Source organism: Neolamprologus brichardi, chromosome 10 (assembly GCF_056152115.1).
Source record: "Neolamprologus brichardi isolate AB-2024 chromosome 10, ASM5615211v1, whole genome shotgun sequence".
Classification (NCBI taxonomy): Eukaryota; Metazoa; Chordata; class Actinopteri; order Cichliformes; family Cichlidae; genus Neolamprologus; species Neolamprologus brichardi.
In genome coordinates this window covers 26,597,329-26,616,468 of record NC_142113.1, presented here as the reverse complement: position 1 = coordinate 26,616,468, position 19,140 = coordinate 26,597,329, and the positions used below count along the sequence as shown (strand labels likewise).

Sequence of the window (19,140 nt, the reverse complement as noted above, 5' to 3'; positions counted from 1 at the left end):
GAAAAAAGAAAAAGAGAGAGATTCTAACCTCAAGTGAAAGTTTAGCTCCTGAGAGTAGGAGTGTTTTCTGAAATCTAAAAGAAGCATCGTCATCATACAATCGGTGTATGACCTTCTTAAAAACAAGGCTGAAGGGAGACCAAAGGCAAACAGAATCTGAGGCGATGTTGGAGGTGTTCTTAGAAGCGCTGAGCACAGGACGGCGTTTTTTGGTCTGCGAGCCTTTGTTGTCTGCGAGCTGCTTGCTTCAGTAGATAAAACCCCAACTGTTCTTTGTCGGTGAGTTTAGAAAATTATTCGTAGGCTCCTCAAGTTGTGCAAGTAAATGCATGTGACGCGGACACTTCTCTTTTCCTCTTTTTTTCCCCTTGCTACAGTAACGGTGTTGTCCTTGAAGACGGCGATAAGTACAGCCTCAATGACGATGGTTCGGAATTGTTAATAAAACATGTCACCAAAGTGGATGAAGGAGATTACACGTGCATCGCCAAGAACAAGGCGGGAGAGAAAACGGAGGAAGTCAGCCTAAGCGTGTTTGGTAAGAAAATGACTCCATTTGCTGATGGTTTGCTTAGCATAAAGAACACGGCGGCTGTTTTTTTTGTATCATCTCTGACATTTCTTTGTTGTACTTTGTAGCATTCGCTGCACGCTCTTGCGCAGCTTTTCCTTACGCAGCTGTGAAACATAAAGTGCAGTATCTCTTTATGAGGAAATTATGTAGTCTTGTGGCTCTGTTATAACTCAGTGGGGTATGAAACCACTCTGTATTCCTTGCCACAGTAATACTGAAACGTCTCTATCAGCCATGGATCAAATGGCCATGTCAAATGTGTGATTCACAGTGACGTGATCATTCGATTGCATATATTCATCTGTCAGCAGCTGATGAGTTTATGTGGTGATTTGAACCTAAGAATTTTTCCGCCTCTACTATCAAACTCAGTTTATAGAAAAAAGGCCGGTGGATTAGTAGTAATAGCTGTTAATAAATGTCAAGCATCTATTAGCTGTTAAAAAAGAAACAGATTAAATATTTGAAATTACCCCGCTGCCTCTCGTTGAAGATGGAGCATTAAACCAAAAGTACCCACATTTATGTGTCTAGAAAACCAATTCTAATAACAGTTTCTGTCTTGCTTCTAGTCCAACCCAACATTACCTACTTGAGTAACCAAACTGCTTCGGAGTTTGATGATCAAGTCACCCTGACATGTCAGGCTTCCGGTGACCCAACACCTACAATTTCCTGGAGTTTTGGAAACAAGGTCTTCACTGAAGGAGAACAGGTAGAGTTGCTGTGTAGTCATGCACCAGAAACTCTTTTTTTTTTTTTTTCCAGTTAATAGACGTGTTTTAAAAAGCCAGTGTTTTTAGGAAAAGGGGTGCTAATGACAGAGAGGTACCAAAAAATTAAACTACAGTTGTTAGAGCAATTTGCCTAAAACATTTCTGCTCTTAAGGAACAACATGGCAAACAACAAATTTAAAAAAAAAATGTCATTCAGAAAAGATAAAGTGGATGAAAGCTAGAACAGAGCCTCCACATAATTGTTACCACTTACATATTATGACCTGCACTGTAATATACAATACAGCACATGCTCTCCAGATTTGTTGGCAGCTGTTATTAAATACAATTTTCAGAAAAAGGCTTCAATTTCAATTTTCAAAAACTCACACGGACATTTTTAAGGAATTTTGTCAGCCATTCACTGACTTTCATTTTTTTTAAATTCAGCCTCGAAATCCCACCAATTATTTTCACTCCCATCACTTTTCATCTCATGGCATTAATAACTAATCAGTTGGCCATTCAACTCCACCCACGTGCTGGGAATACAGCTAAAAGTGCTTAGTACATTTCTCATTGTTACATGAGTTTGAACTTTGCACAATGAGGTTTTGATGTTGCCTTCACGATCCCTCTGAACTTTCGACAGCCTTGTCTTATACAGCCCGAGTTGCTTTAATGCTTTTGTACATTTACATTGTGACTGATAGAGGAGAGAGAGTGCAGACTTCTCATGTCTCCCCACATGTTTTTAACAGTGCATCTTACACGCTACATCTTTTATTCATTGGCTTTTAATGGAAATTTCTTTCCTTTTTTTGTGAATTTACCATAAAAAGTGCTCTTTTAAAATTCACAGGAAATCAAACAATAGTTTAAAAAACAAAGTGAAAATGATTTAATTGGCATTAGCTTAATTATTGCTATGAATCAGATTGTTGTGATTCCAGTTATGCCACTCTGGCAAACTACTGTGATAATCCACTTTGGGAACGAGTGGGCACTTTTTTTCCCAGGATGAACACGATATGAGTAAAGCAGCCACATAAGGGTTATGCATCTTTGTCATGCTTTGGCGTATATCCTAGTTTTTCCTCTTCACGTCCTTCAGGAGCACTGGAGATAACACTGGATTAAAGCTTTGCTTATAGGATATGGTAAACGGCTTCTTAGGATGTGTAAGCTATGAACACCATTCCTTTCCTTATTTTCTCCATTACAGTGGTCACAGCATTCTGGCAGTTGCCAGCCTAGTGAGAGAGTCTCATCCGAAGTCCATTGTTATGCTCTTATCAGCTCATTAAAATTGTATAATTTTGGAAAAATCCATCTTAACGGTCTATTCTGACAATGCACATGGTGCTAGCAGCAAACAGATTAGTCACTTCAGAGGGGTAATTTTCTGTGAATGCAGTAAACAGTATTAAGATAATTACCTCGCTGCCTCCACCAGGTTTTTGGATTCGGGAAAAACATTCCATGCACTGGTTTGTGATTCAGCTTGCGTTACATACTGCTACATGTTTATATTACATCTAAAAGCACTGAAGTTGGACACTGCATATTTCCCTGATACACAGAACAGCTGGGTTGCAGACTGGTTGCTGGCCTTGGGACATTTGCTGTGGAATAACAGGAAAAAAGCACAATTTGGCATAAAACTTGTATACCACACATTTTCTTGTTCCTGCCAACAATATGCTGGCGTTTAATTAGGCATAAGATAAGCTGTACCCTGTCACTACAAGCAGCATTTAGCATGAAAACCCTGAGTCCGTTTTTTGTTTGACTGTTCAGAGGTATTGTAACTCCTGTGAAATATGTTCCCACACAAAAATAGTTCAACAATGTTTGTTGTCCTGCCATAGCAGACACAGTTGTTCTTCAAATGTTTCAAATGACACAGGTATGTAGGAACAATAGAGGAACTACTGTTGGAGCTACACACTGTAAATGCAATGGAAGCACCTGTCCTGTTATTTCCCACAGGGCATAAGAGAGTCAGCTGCACAGTATTTTGGGCCATGCTGGCCTACTTCATTTAACATGCTCTGTCAGCTGGTGCATTGTGATGAATTATGTCTGAAAGTTACCATGTAGCTCATTTTCACATTAAATATATCTCTGTGAAATGAACTATTGATTTTTGGTGGAATAATATAAAACTAAAAAGACCACGGTAATGACTGTCTGACGAACTCTCTTCTAGTCATATTGTAAACATTCTCTATACTAATAATTGTAAATATCGTTGATACAGTTGTTTAAGCATTCAGATGGCTAATTTAAGAAAATATAACTTTATTGTGAGACTGTGCACCAAATGTGGCAGTTGTATTTACAGCAGCAGGATGATTTCAATCAATTCAGTTTTATTTATAATGCACCAAATCCCAACAGTCACTTCAAGGTGCTTTTTATCATTGTTTATCTATTACCCCACAGTAATAGAGTGAAAGCTCCAGCATTCAGATGACCCCATATGAGCGAGCACTTAGTGGCAGTGGGAAGGAAAAACTCATTTTTAGCAGGAAGAAAACTCCAGAACCAGGCTCATCGAGGGGGCAGCCATCTGCTACGACTGGGGAGAGACACGGGGCAAAAGACACACTGTGCAAGAGAGCTAGAGATTAATAATAACTAATGATTAGACGCAAACAAGAAACCCTTGAGTCCTAAATAGTTACGCTTTATCAAAAACGGAAAGTTTTAAGCTTTACTTTTTAAATTTAATTTAAAAGTTTACACAGTGTGTGTCCAAAATTTAAGCTGGGAGCTGGTTCGACTGACGAGGAGCCTGAAGCTGAAGCTCCCACTCTACTTTTATATCCTATGAAGTAAGCCTTCAATCCAACAGCAAAGTGCTATAATGGGGGGGATATGGAACTATGAGGTGTTTAAGAATGGAAAAAACTGTATGATAGGGATGGGTATCGTTTAGGTTTTATCCGATACCGGTGCCAAACCGGTACTTTTGAAACGGTGCCGGTGCTCAAACTGGTGCTTAAAGAATGGCGAACACAAAATTGGTCCAAAAACCTCTCATGTTCAGCTGTTTTTTTTGTAAAAAGATAACCATGTTAGCCTTTTCTGCAGCTATGGGGCATATATGGCATCAATCTTGGCTGGAAGCAGTGCTTAAACAATGGAAAAAACACAAACTTTGTCCAAAAACCTCTCATGTTTAACTGTTTCCCACTTTGGTGGGAAACAGTTGGTCTTTGGTCATTTTAGCCTTTTTGCCATCATGGCACCGGATACCGGTACCCATCCCTACTGTAGGATATTGTAGTTTCTGAACAACATTGTACTAAAGAAGAATGTGTTATTTATTCGGTCCTTGTAATGCAGACATCTCGATAAGTTGTTCTTAAACTGAGACGGATTTTATTTTAGACTTAATGGCAAACTTGTGCAAATTATCCATTCACCACTCCGGTTGTGCTGGAAAATGATCAGTTTGTACATTTGAGTCAGTTAAAATATTCCCATATTTTCCTATTAACTGTGCAATTTATCACTGCCAATCAGCTGCGGCAGCCGTGACTGTATTGCGACTTTCTGAATGTAATCTTCCACCTGCAAGACAGGACTTGCATGTCGTATTCACAGTTGCCACTGAATGTCTTCTATTCACAGGCTGTCATCATCCCTCTCCTCCCTATCTATCACTGTCAGATACATTTTGATTTAATGTTGCTGTAGTCAGAAAATCCCGCTGATCATTTGGTAATAGCTGTCACTAATTTTCATTGGATCTTCATTCATCATTACTTTCCTGTTTGCCACGCTCTGTCTTCCATTCACATTCTAGTTCCACATCATACCAGCCAGGGTACGAGAGCACAGACATATTCATAATGATGTGCAATGACAGAACACGAATTTTTCTGGCTTCGGCTTCTTCTTTTGAATATTGCTGGCTTGAGAAAAACACCGCTAATGGCGTCATTGTGTAACATATGTGTAAGACATCGTCTCAGTTCAGCTGAAGGTCTTTGTGGTTTGAACATTTATACCACATGATAGGAATCTGTACGTAGTTTATATTAATAGAGGATAAGTGGTGGAAGTCAATGTTCTGTACTTACATGAATGAGTTAATCAAGATACATAAGCCATGATGAGAAAATGTGCTGATTAGGAAACAAAGTCCCTAGGTGCCGGTAGTGGTTCTTGTATAATTAGTTGCGGTGCCTTGTTTTCCTTAGTGTGCCTCCAAATTCTCTCTTATTAGAGTACATTAATTAATAACTGGCCCCATGCAGCTCTAGGAAAATGTGCTCGAGTTTGGCATTTTGACCATTTCTGTTACTTCCTTGATTGCCAAGTTGGAAAGCCTGGCCCTCATCATAACAGTCATTTTCACATCAAGAAAACCTTGAACTAGACAACGCCAAATGTTCAACTAGCCTTTAATACATCAACAGAGGGATATGATCTATTTATGACATCATTGGTCTTAATTGTTTAATTATAATAAATAAAGCTTTGAATGAAATTATTCAGCTGAATCCAATCTGTAGTTTTCATAAACAACATCAGAACAGTGCCAAGTCCCGCTTCTAGAAATCTTGTAAAAAATCACAGCTGTTTGCCTGAAAGGCAAATCGGTAACTACCCTTGATATTTGCATATGGTATTCTGTCGTTTTTTAAATTCTAGTTACATTACTGCAAGATGGCATCACCGATTTAATACAAATGCAGAAATCTTCTGGTTTATGAAAGAGCGCCTAAGGTCTTTACCACTCTGATGTCAGCCACGGGTTTATTAAGTCCCATTTTGAGTATTTGGCTGTTCCCATTTGGCATTTTTAAAATCACATATGATTAAGCAAGAAGTAATCAGAGAAAATGAGGATACACGTTCATGAGTTTTTAACTTTTCTCCCACAAGTAGCTACACCTTTAATCCCTCATTCCCCTGTTTCCTATTTTACTCTAAATGTGAATATTTCATGAGCGTTTCTTATTAAGGACAGTGCTTACTGAAGTCATTATGTGCAATCTGCTTACCTCTTCATGCCTAGAGGCTACTTCCATCTTTAACATGTTGTGCGTCGCAAAAACAAAGTAAACTATGATTGATAGCATTTAAAAGACAGATAACGCGCTTATACATATTCTGGAAAATAATTGGCAACAATGTATTTGCATGATTTTGCTTTAACAATCTAAAACAAAACCATGGAACGGTATTTAAAAGATTCAGTCATTGCACATTGAAGCCAGTCTGCATTCGTTCTATGTGGGTCATTTCCAAAAGCTCACTTTGTTCCACTGTGTCGCTGTTTGTCTTTGCCTCTTTGCTTCTGTCCTCTCTAGGCCTCTTGGACTCGACCAGACACATACGAGGTATGGCTACTAAATATCGTAGCCTGATTCTAGATGTACTAGCCCAGACTTGCATCATAGACTACCACTTTTACCCCCACCACCTTTTTTTTTGTTTTTGTTTGCAGAGCAGAAGTGTTATCATTCAGCCCACATTTAATATGCACCATATTTAGTTTTGCACTTAATGTGTAGACTAATAGCCACATAGTACAGTTCATTTAATACATTTAGTTCCAGTATACATTTAGACTTGCTCCATTAGTTTATCACTGTTTATTTTTGTCAACAAATTTCCATGTGAGACGCAGGCATCTCGGTGTAGGCCAAGTAGCTCCATTCTTTGTTTCCTGCTGCACAGTGTGGTGAATGCTCAGACTTTGCATGAAAAAAAAAAAGATAAATCTGTATTGTTGATTGATCAGCAGCTGGACACCAAAAAAAACACACACACTGTCTGCTCTGCTGTGAGCAAACTAACTCTAACTCACCAAACTCTAGCAAATAACAGAATGGGTTTTAATGGTGTAGCCTTCTGTCATGGGCCAGGGGCCTGCATGTTTTTGCTTCAACTGTACACTGAAGTAGCTGCCTCATTCAGTCACCTGGGGCCTCATTTATACTGTGGTCTCACAAGGTCAGTTCACCCAAATGAAAAAGAATGTCTTTCTTGCCCCTGATCATATGTAGCCAAGTAGAGAGTTTTGATTTTGTTTCTCCAGGATTTGAGAGTTGTTGTTTTTTTCCAACCTCTAATACAAAGAAGGTTGACAGAATTCTGTTTGCATTGTCCACTTTTAAGGCTCATGTTTAGGTAGAACTCTTAGAATGGCATTAACAAGCATTTTTACAGGGTAAGGGTGTGTTTGCATTTTTAAAAAATCCCGAAGCACTTGAGCTTCTTGTTCTGTTGTTTGGCACAAAAGAAAAACATGCAAACTCTTGGCCTGCTGCAAAAACAATTACTACCTTTGGACAGAACTGACACCGTACAATCAGCTCACTTCACTCACCACTGCCACACATGTGTGACAAGGAACCAAGCTAAGAATTAACTGTCATATTCAGCACCCATAACACACAGATTCAGAGTTTTGACAAGTTTGTCCTAACTGGCTTCAATAACTTGCTTCAATCATTCATGGCACTCATTTCCTGCTGATGTAATGCTGCGACGTTTTTTTAAACTATCGAATTCCACACGCCTGTTTAACATCGCCTCATCCCAGCATGTGACAATAATCACGTCACCTTGTTGGGCTGTTGACTGGGTTTTAAGTTGCATTTTATGGATCTATTGCTGTGACCTATGCTTTTATGTTTTAGCGGGAGCACTTTCACATTTTTTCTTACCTCTCTGAGCCCAGTCTAATCCAAGGGTCACTACAGATTTTTCAGTACTTGACATCCTTGACTGTGCACTTCATTACAGAAGTTCAATTAAAGACTACTTCTTTGGTGTTTTTTATTGTTGCTATTACTTTGTTCTGGTGATTTCCTGATGCTTTTGCTTGCTTCCAGTATTTACATGTTGAATTTCATGTTGTACATAAGATCTTTTGAGCTATTTTACTGTTATTGCTGGACTTGACGATCATATGAAAGATGCCTTAAGTTAAATTAAAGAGTTCAGTGTTATGTAGGAATACATGTGAGCAAAGAGGTAAGGCTAAAGACTGCATCTCAGTTGAAAGAAGCTTTTTTTGGCTTTGTATGATGTCAGTGAGAGCAGCTATTCCTAAGCACAGACCTATGCAAAGACCTATATGAAGAAAGCTATCCTAAAGGGAGGAGTAAGAGATCTACATTTGCCTGTTTTAGACTGAGGGGCTGCACCTAGGCCCAGGTACTTTGAACTGTGAATCATGCAGACTACTTCAATAAATTCCAAGAATAAAGCCATAGAGTTAGACGTGAACAAACGAGCCCATTAAGTATTTTTCTTGTAGGCCTACACAGAAAGTCAGCTGTCAGCGAATGTACTTATTGCAGCACAGAATGGATCGAACAGATCTTCAGTAATAGCGTCGGCCTTGCTTTCATCGGACGTTAGGTGAACCAAGCTGACAGGTGTTAATCAGCAACCCTAAAAAGCAGTCATTAAACAATTAGTCATAGAAGACAATCGAACATGAAAGGTGAAATTATGCTAAGGACAACAGCAAAACCCTTTCACTTTATCTTTATTTCATTAAGAAGTGCACTTTGGGAGACAGTTTGACACTTAAACCAGATAAAAGTCTGATTATTATAACCTGCCTACTGACTGATTTTCAACTCATAAGAAGATCATATGACCATGTTGTTGCCTGCTTGTTTTTCTTTTAGCAACTCGGTGCATGTTAAGTAAAGACAATTATAGATAAAGGAAATGGTTTAATAGAACTCTATTTACCACTTGCCTTTTGTTAACCGTCGCCTTAAAATCGTAACCTTTTTCCCGCCTCAACACTTCGGAGGGCTTGAGAATGCCAAGTAGAGAAATTGCACTTAGTTTTCTTGGTATACTTCTCCTTGATGAAAGATTTGACAGTGGAGAAATTAAAAGAATTAAGGACAGAAATAGATGGGGAATGATAAGCAAGCAACACAAGTCCCAGGCTGGATTAAAATTATGAATAGCCTACCCCTTTGTATATTCATGTTCTGTTCCTTAAACCCCTGGGCCATCAGGGTGCTCCATAAATCAACATTCTAGAAATTAAAGTTGACAAGGACCACTCCCAGTAGTTTCAAAGTTAAATTTTTGGAGGAGGCACAGGTTTGTCCTGTCCTTCAGGTGTTCTCCACAAATATATATCTTCATGTGCCACGTTGTGTTAAAGGATCCTGATACCAAATTGGGAGACAGTTAATCATGAGCTGAATTCTTGATGTAGTAGAGTTCATTTTTTTTAAAACTGTTGGCTCAGCTCGCCGACCTCTGCTTTGTTAAAAAGTTCTATTTTTAGCTGCCTAAACTGCCTCATTTTTTTTTTTCAAAGGAGGAGGTGGTTATAAAATTTCGGCGTGTTATTAATACAGCGCTAACATCGTTTTAGTGTTTTGGGAAGATAAAGCATAAATGGCTCTTGGACCGTGATTGCTGAGAATAGCAGATCTACATCTAATGAATACACAGACAGAGCCTGTGCATGTTATGCCTGACAGTCTCCCTCTTCATGTAACACTTGCTGGACAGAATGTACGACAAGCAAAACACGTGTACAAAGATTTGCTCTGCAGATCAAATCAGCCGTGACTGCAAAATACAAGACACTGAAAAAATCCTGTCCATACATCCCCTTACAAGTCTACCACCATAATTCATTTTTGTAATTAAAATGATTTGGTTAATGAATGAATCCTGTTCAAAGGTCTCCCCTCTCCCTTCTACCTGTGCTGTATTATTAAAGCATTATTCTCTATTAACCTTTTTTCCTGTTTATATTCCAGCAGTGTGCCCAGTACAGCTCTTTCCTGTGTTACTGCAGTAAGACATGATTAATGCTGCCCTTTCAAAATGTTCCAGGACACTCCCTCAGATCTTCAGTAAACAGCAGAAATATTTCTGCCACATCTGCGTCACCCTGCTCTGCAAAGAAAAGCTGTTTTTGACGTAATACTTACACAACAAATATGACTCGGTTATATACTACATCTATATTCTAGTTTACCGGCCAGAGCTTTGCACGCCGAAGCTCTAGCTTGAATGCATAAAATAAAAAGCGAATACTATGGCACCTAGAACGAAGATGTGTATCTCCTTTTTGTGTCGCCTGTGTCCCCCAAAGGAAAGATAAACTGTTACAGGTTGGTTTAACAGCCATGGGTTTTATAGGCTTGCAGTTTTATTAATCATTTCATAGGGCTTCTCTTTATTACCAATGTTGGTTTTTTCACCTACTGACTTTCACCATGCGATTTCAAAACAAATATACTTTTTGTCTTCGCAAAACGGTGCAGAACTTGAAGCCCCCCTCTGCTTTGGGCCTGTATTTGCATCAGGTTAGATGCACAACAGAGACAAAGCTAGGATCCACTGCAATTGTTAAAAAAAACAAGTGAGGTCGTTGGGCCACTTTTGATGTCAGCTGCACAGCTGTTAAGAGATCACTCTAAGGCATAACACATGCTTGGAATAGCAGTATTAGCTCAGTAGGCAGGCTAATAAATGTGATCTCTTAATACAAATACAAACCAGATTTAACAAGCTGTTTGTTAAAAGTGCAGTTAGACTGCCTGTAACCCTGCAACCAGACTGCTAAATGGTAAGGACAGCAATCGAGTTTGCAGGTTATTAGCCAGGGCTCTGACGCTGGTTTAATAGTTATCCCAGCAATAGTTTTTCAGACACCAGGATGTCCAGTCTTTTGCTGTTTTTATATATATATATATATACATATATATATATATATATATATATGAGAAAAGAATAAATTTTAGCAGCATATTTGTAAGATTTTCACAACTAACGTTATTTTTTTTTTAGGATTTAAAGGAAGGATTTGTTTGCTCCTGTGGCACTCACTTCACACTCACAAAAAAACATAGAATAAATTTAGCCTTATCAGCTAATAGCATCCAAGGAATACTAAATTCTCTCTCAGAAGAGTTCATTGCAGTTGTTGCTTTTATGTTGTCTCCATCCTGCTGTTCTTGTGGTATTTCTGCACTGCAGTTCACATGGCTCACCTGTCAGTCCGTTGTCACATTTTCTTACATTTTTTTTAACTCTTGCTTTCTCAGTTTATAGTTCCCACTTTATCTTCTACTCATTTGTTCCATTTGTGCTAGCAAAACAACAAATACAGACTGATCCTTTAGCCCTGTGTTATATAAAACTATCTGCTTTATGAGTGAGAATAATTTCTTTCTCTTCTTCTTTATAGAGCGTTGATAGAAATGTGGTGGTGCGCAGTCATGCGCGGGTGTCCTCTCTCACCTTGAAAAATGTCCAGTTCACATATGCTGGACAGTACCTCTGCACCGCCAGCAACTCCATCGGCCAGGACGCCCGGCACATGTACCTGGAAGTCCGCTGTAAGTCACAAAACTGTGCCTGGCCGCACGCTCCACTGGTTTATCTTTGCTGTCAACACAGATAACCATAAGTTTGCACTGTTATATGTACAAATATGAAAGTGATAAGAGCTGCCGTTGCTGCTGACATCTGCTTAATAAAATGTCATCGTTTTAACATTTCATTTTAGTCTGTTGGAAACGGGGGAGGAGTAGTGTCTAAAAGAATTCTTTTACAGAAACTCTGTTGCTACATTTATCTTTTATAAGTTGTTGCATCAGCCAAAAAAACAGTCTTCAAAGAGCATGTTAAAAGTGTTAGTTTCTATTGTTAAATTACAAAAATCTGTTAACTGTGATACAGTATACTGATTTATCAGGCAGTGAAGGTCAGTTTGTTCCTGCAGTAATTCATTTCTTTCCATATATGGAGCCCAGATGCTTTTTTTCGACTTCTGTCTGTGCTCAGACGTTGGATCTTTTTTTTCTCTGTCTCCAAAAATGGTTTCTGACAGCACCTAGAGAACTTTCTCGGGTTTTGTTCTTTTGCTGATGGTTTTAGCTGTAGGCAAGGCAATCTATAGCACTAGCAATTTAACAGTAAGAGCAAGAGAGCATGTCTCTCCAGTCAAGAATAACTTGATACTCATGACATCGATTTAAACCACTGCTGCCTCGTGGCTGCCTTGCATGTGGAAATCTTTTTCTCATCTTCCGCAGATATTTCCCCTCATATGCATGTTTAATGCTTATTCGAAAAGGTGTCTGTAGATGGAAGGTCTCAGTGTGACACCAAAACCTTGAGCTGGTTTCACAAAGAGAGGATAGAAAAGCATTCAGACATTAAAGAGGAAATGTGTGCTGTCAGGTGTAGCAAACATTAGATAAACTGTGCTTGGTTTGTCTAACATTACTTCATTATTATTTCATTTATACCAAGCTGTTGGTTGACAGTATCAATTTTCATTTCAATTCAGTTTTATTTATATAGCGGCAAATCACAACAACAGTCGCCTCAAGGCACTTTATTTTGTAAGGTAGACCCTACAATAATACATACAGAGAAAAACCCAACAATCATATGACCCCCTATGAGCAAGCACTTTGGCGACAGTGGGAAGGAAAAACTCAGTTTTGGCAGGAAGGAACCTCCTACACAACCAGGTTCAGGGAGGGGCGGGGCCATCTGCTGCGACCGGTTGGGGTGAGAGAAGGAAGACGGGGTAAAGGACATGCTGTGGAAGAGAGCCGGAGATTAATAACAAGTATGATTCAATGCGGAGAGGTCTGTTAGCACATAGTGAGTGAGAAAGGTGACCAATGTTATCACAGATAGTAACAAGATCAGTTAAAGTCCTTAAGGGTGAGGGTATCATCTTCAAGCCCATTCTCAAATTAGCTGATGCATCAAAAATGACTTAACAGCACAAAAGAAACAAAAGCAAACTTCCATATGTCTAAATTTAAAAGAATATTCTTATAACATTGTGTCGTAAGTGTTTTTAAATGTACTACAGCACTTACAGGTAATTAAAAACAACTCTTAGAGCTCTCTCTCAATCATCACTGGTGCAGTCCAGTTTTAGTATTAGCTTGTTAAGTAATCAGGTATCAACCCTGCTTTTGGATCCTAGTTCTTACTGATGTCTTTTTAATATGTATCTTCTTTTATTTGATATGACGAAGCCTCTAAAAACAATCTATGGTCATTGTCAGCCTCTCTGGCTTTCCATTAGCACTACTCATGTCCCTTAAAGCTCAGTTTTTAAAACCTTACAATGTAGCTACAGCCCATTGGCTCACAGTTTGCCACACACGAAGAATCAATCAGAGACGAACTAAGATTTCAGTTTAGAATCATCCAGAGCGCACAGCAGCATATCAATGACTAACCTCGTGTTGTGGATAGATCATCTCAGATGTTCTCTCGACTGAAGTTTGGTCATTTTTCAGCATCTTCCTTCTGTCATATGGTTGCATTTGTCTCAGCCCATCAGGGACAGTCACATTACCTTTGATGGAGAGTTAACATTCATCATCCATCTTGGCATGGTACCAGTCTAAAGGTACACTCAGGGGTACACAGCAGATTTTAAACTTCCATTTATTTTTGAGCAACAGTATTTGAATATACTCCATAGTGTAGCTGACGTTGTTTCACCTAGGACTAAAAATAAGTTAGATAAAACTGTTTCTGGATCTTAATTGTGGGCATTTTTCACATCTGTCTTTGCAGGACTGGACACGTTCTTTGAAGCTTGCAAGAAATGCTGTAAAGCCTAAATTGTACTTTCTGCAGCTGGTCAACCGTGAGAGTCTGTGACACTCCAAGTAAGGGTCAACAGTGCGAGACTGTTGGCCCTTTTGATCTTTAGGGCGGTGCACCAAGAGAATTGCAATTTCAACAAGTTGTTTTTTTTTTTATAGACACAACAAAGCTCCAGTGTGCTACAGCACCAAGAAAAAACAGAATGACCCTAATAGTACAGTGTATGTACCCTGGTGATGGTTTAATGCTCCATCAGCACCAAACTATAAACTAGTGCTTTGATGTGTATAAAATTATACTTGATCTCATTTTGACGCCTATCAAATGTTACTTAATTAACAAAAAAAAAAAAAAGATAGAGAGAGAATGAGAGAGGGAAATAAGGCCAATGGATGCCTAATTGGATTAATATGCTCCTGTGCTCAGTGCGCTTGTAATTTGCTTAGAGATATAATCACAATTCAGCATTGATAGAGATGTTTAAGGGCTTGCTAGAGTAATCATCAAATTATCAGGTAGCTGATTTACTGTTGCCAAGCAATTATCGATAAGAAAAGGTGCTTTGTCGTGAGCACAGCTCTCACTCACTGTCCCCTCTATCACCGCTCACCCACTCACACAACGGAGACGTTATCGAAGCATGGAAGTTCCTATCTGCCTCGCAACATGATCCCATTAGCTAGGCTGAGCATGTCTAGGTTTGTTCCTGAAGGACTGATAGGAAAGTGTTAATGTCCTTTCTGTTTGACTTCCATTTTGTCAGAGGTTGAAGTTTGTTAAACATGAACATGTCTAATGAAAACACTGTTTGAGCTCCAAGCAGGTCACCTGTTACATACTCTTTCTGATTCTCCTAGTCCTGCTGGATGGAGAATTAGAAATTGTAACTCTAGATTTTGCTTTTTATGACAGACTTATGCATGGCTTCCCCCCCCCCCCCCTGCGGTTGTTAACAGCTGAATATCAGCACGCATGGTGATATTTTAGTATTGAGGCTGCACAGAGCCATTGTTAGGTGCTTGTAGTTCTGTGCTAGGATGTCCTGATAGCCAAAGACAAGCTAATTCACCTACATATGACAGCATTTCTTTCTGCGATACTGATATTGATTACATATTGTATGAAACTGACAAATCAATGAGAGAAAGAAAAACTAATTCATACTTAATTCCCCAAAGAAGCTGAACAGGAAACACTTTGAATGTAAAACAGTTTAGGGTTTTTTGGTTGGGAGTTTTATGGAGTATTATTTCAGTGTTCCACTAAAAAAGACTAAATTCCTTCTAATAGTAATATTATGTGTAGTAAGTATTAGAGATGGCACGATACCACTTTTTTATGTCCGATACCAATATCATAAATTTGGATATCTGCCGATACCGATATGAATCTGATATAGTGTGTTTTTTAATCAATAAAACGTTTTTTTAATATCTTGCTGCATTTTGTATAAGTTTATACTCAAGTTTAAATAAATAACAACACTAAAGCTATTCTGTTATACCTGTATGTAAAAAATACACTGTGCCCAAAATATTTCATAGTTCAGCAATACTGATCAATCTAATAAACGTAAACCTGCTCCATCCTCCCTATTCTGGTATTTTAAAGAGTACTTAGCAGAAATATCAAGCAACCTAACTAATAGGGTTGCAAACTCCCAGCAAAAAAAAAAATAGGGAACCACCCCCCACTCTCCAGCTCATGATGCTTAATCGATGTAATCAAATTTAATTTGATGCAGGGGGATGCACAGAAAGAAATTATTTTTGAAGAATAATTAAATAGATTCAACATCTTTCTTAAACAGAATTGCAGACTGCACAGATGGTATCTTCCCAAAGGAAAAAGTAGTATAGCTTACTAGGGTATATTAGACTCAACAGTTACTATATACATTAATGGACTTCTATATATTTTACATCAGATTAAAACTTTGGGTGTAAGAGTCAGATAATTATTTATTAAAAGCTAGACATTTTAAATGAGAATAAGAAAGAAAAGTATGTCTTTGTGCCCCCTTTTCCCTGTTCATGCCCTATCGGCCCCCCTGGCTAAACTTTGCTAGATCCGCCCCTGCACAGTTACCGTCAGCTACATAGAAAAGGATCCTGGTCTAGAAAGTAATATTAAATAAATTCTAACAACAGCTTATCAAGCTGAATAGTGCTGCTGTTGTTCAGCCGCTGGTTTCCTCTTTCTGGTGAGAAGTGGGCCAAAAACTAAGAAGAGAGATGGACTCTCGACAGAAAAGCCGATCAGCTGATCATTAAGCAGTTTCACGATTGAAGTAGCAGCAGGAGAGAGAGAGAGAGAGAGAGAGAGGCAGTCGCTCCATATATCTGTTGTTAAGCTTAAGGTGGGAATGCTTTACAAACATTCAGAGATGAACTTACACACTTGCTTTACTTCTCTCTGGGAAAACTTCCTCTGTGATGAAATGCTGGTTTGCTAGCAAGGCTACAAATACACACAGCGGCTCTATCACGTGACGCATACTGCTGCGACGTGCTACGTAGCAAGTTTTGTGAGGTGCTTTTTTGATATTTAATGGATCGGATTACATTTTTTATTTCTCGCCGATATCCGATCCAGTAATTTGGGTCAGTATCGGACTGATACCGATACATAATATCGGATCGGTCCATCTCTAGTAAGTATTGCTGTTGCTGCCACTTTTGTATGAATGTACTAGTCGTACAAATGTGACGCTGTCATCATTTTTGTATAACTATAGCATTTGTATGCACTTTGTTATAGGATATCATTATGAGCACTGTGCAATCTATTTAATATACATGAGCTCTATGCAGTCTACTTGATATGTATGAACCCTATGTGGCAGATGCATTCCTCCTATGTTCACCTATACCAGGCTAGCAGCCTGCAGAAATCAAACAGGCAGGTCGCAGGCCCTATAGAGTCAATGAGACCAAAAGCAGCACTGACAGAAAGAGTGAGAATCTAATCAGAGCTGCAGGAGATGGAACATCTATTGACTCAGCCTTGTCCATCAATCCCAGCCGCAGCATGCTGCAGACTTTTAAAGGATCTAGGGTCAGAAGTAAAGCCCTGGCAGTGTCAGGGTCCACTGCATTTTACGACACTCGTGAAGCAAAGCATACTTCACCGAATTTAAAGTCAATGCTCTGTGATTTGAGCAGGAGATTTTAAAAGGAAACAATGAAGGGAAGAATTAATTAACTTTACCGTTACATTTACTCTTACTTGTCTGTTTTCCTGTCAAAAATTGGGGTGCAGTGTAACAGGTTTGGCTGTATGGGATCAACTCATTTCAGGTAGGAAGTGAAAATAGCTTGGTCAAACTGTTGCTTGTTTCAGTCGTTTATTTGATTTTTGCTGCATAATCCATAAGTATGCTACAGGCACATACAAGATTAAAGAAATCAAAGAAAAATAATCTGGTCATCAAACCCGAGCAGTGCTATTTCTTTAAACTAATTGGTTGTGCTAATTTATAATTATTAGTTATAATGTTGTTGTTTTTTTATTTGTAACACATTCATAAACTCTGAAGCATTTTCATGTCTTATAAAACCAGCACAAGTTGGCTGTAAAACATAAATGCATACCGTAAAAATTTATAGATCACAACTAAAGCATTAGAATTCATTTAGCATCTGTTTACCATTCTGTACAACTGTAGCTTTTGTCACCATTGCCACGAGTGCTTTCTTTTCCGTAGTGAGTGTGTTTTACATGTCTTTTTTCTGCTGCCATGAATTCTAAATCGAGTATTTCTACTGGTAGCCTTGATTAAAGCTGCTAGAAATGTGGAGAAGAGCTTCAAGGATGAAAGGAAATACTGCCATTCGTGACAAGATATAATGGCCATATCCAACTGACTGATACCGTTCTGTCCTTTAGACTTTTCAACAGAGCTTGGCGTTTTTATTATACCGCACATACTTAAAAATCAGTGCTGCTTTTTACAAGCAGATTCCTGTTGGGTTCAATTTAGACTGCTGTAAAAGTGAACGTTTTACTCACATACAGCTGATTATATGCAGTATTTACATCTTGGCTGTTTCATCTTGCAGATATTTTGGGTCATTATTGTGCTGTTTGATGAATCCTATATCACCCAGAATGTCTTCCTTTGTTACTGTTAATGTTTAATGTTAATGTTTGTTCCTTTGTTTTTCTCCCCATTGAGTATCCAGTACTACTTTCTGCACTACCTAATAATGCATCACATGTGTAGTAAAGGAGTTTTTTCCACGGGTTTGTCAGTAATCTGCATAAATTTGGCCAACCATAAGAGTTTTTTCTTTAACTAGTCAGATTCAGTTTATTTCCACCGAGTAATTTCAGTAAACCTTTGACAATCTGCTTATCTGTTTCAAGCATCCTCACTCCCCTGTCTGTTCCTTCAGATACTCCAAAGATCCTGGGTTCGGTGACAGTATATACATGGGAGGGAAACCCGGCCAACATCAGTTGTGAGGTGGAGGCTCATCCCGGAGCCTCGGTGGTTTGGTTCAGAGACGGCTTCCAGCTGCCCACTGCCAACAGCACTAACATGAAGATCTATAACACACCATCCGTCAGCTACCTTGAGGTGTGCTGCATCTGTCTTCTTAATGCTGATTTCTACTGACATAAAGAGGCACAAAACACACAAACATGCTCTGTATATTTGACATATTTTGGCAGATTACTTAGAACGCAGCTCCAGTTACTGCACAGATACACATCAAGCCATTAGATTAGGTTGTGTTCTACTTATTTTTTTTTATAGTTTTACTTGCTGATTCCCAAGCAAACCCTTTTCAATTATTTTTTTTAATTGTTTTTGAGAAGTATCCAAAAACGCACACACAAAAAAACAGAGTCGTAGCTCACAAAAGGCTTTCTGTTTGTTACACAAGAATGAATTGTGGCTAATATAAGCCACTGTTTCAGTGAGATTAAAGAGTAACGTGAAAGATTGCATTAAAAGCTAACAAGTAGTTCCAGACCAACTTTAAATGGACTGTAATTATAGGCCTAGTATTGAGCACACTCAACTGCTAGACACTGTGTTAATGAACCAATGGGTAATGATTAAAATCAAGAAATCTGTGCATCTGCATACCAACCAGGCTCCAGATCTAACACAAATGCTAAATAGCAGAAAAGCATTAAGTGAGACTACACCCTAATGATCTACACTGTGTTTAAGTTCATGCATATAGTCAGAGTCTTTTTTTCTTTCTTTTTTTTTTGTTCACATCCAA

General features: G+C 38.7%; 1 protein-coding gene across 5 annotated transcripts in view; it reads left to right on the top strand.

Moving 5' to 3' along the window:
• ncam1a (neural cell adhesion molecule 1a) overlaps positions 1 to 19,140 on the top strand; it is a 263,949-nt gene that overhangs the window by 200,495 nt on the left and 44,314 nt on the right. For 3 of the 5 annotated variants that reach the window (XM_087847468.1, XM_087847466.1, XM_087847470.1), the window contains exons 7-11: positions 378 to 538; positions 1,147 to 1,289; positions 6,622 to 6,651; positions 11,502 to 11,652; positions 18,298 to 18,482. In XM_087847468.1, coding sequence (XP_087703594.1) covers positions 378 to 538; positions 1,147 to 1,289; positions 6,622 to 6,651; positions 11,502 to 11,652; positions 18,298 to 18,482 — 670 coding nt within the window. The remainder of the gene's footprint in view (positions 1 to 377; positions 539 to 1,146; positions 1,290 to 6,621; positions 6,652 to 11,501; positions 11,653 to 18,297; positions 18,483 to 19,140) is intronic. The other 2 variants (XM_087847469.1, XM_087847467.1) reach the window with 1 other exon arrangement.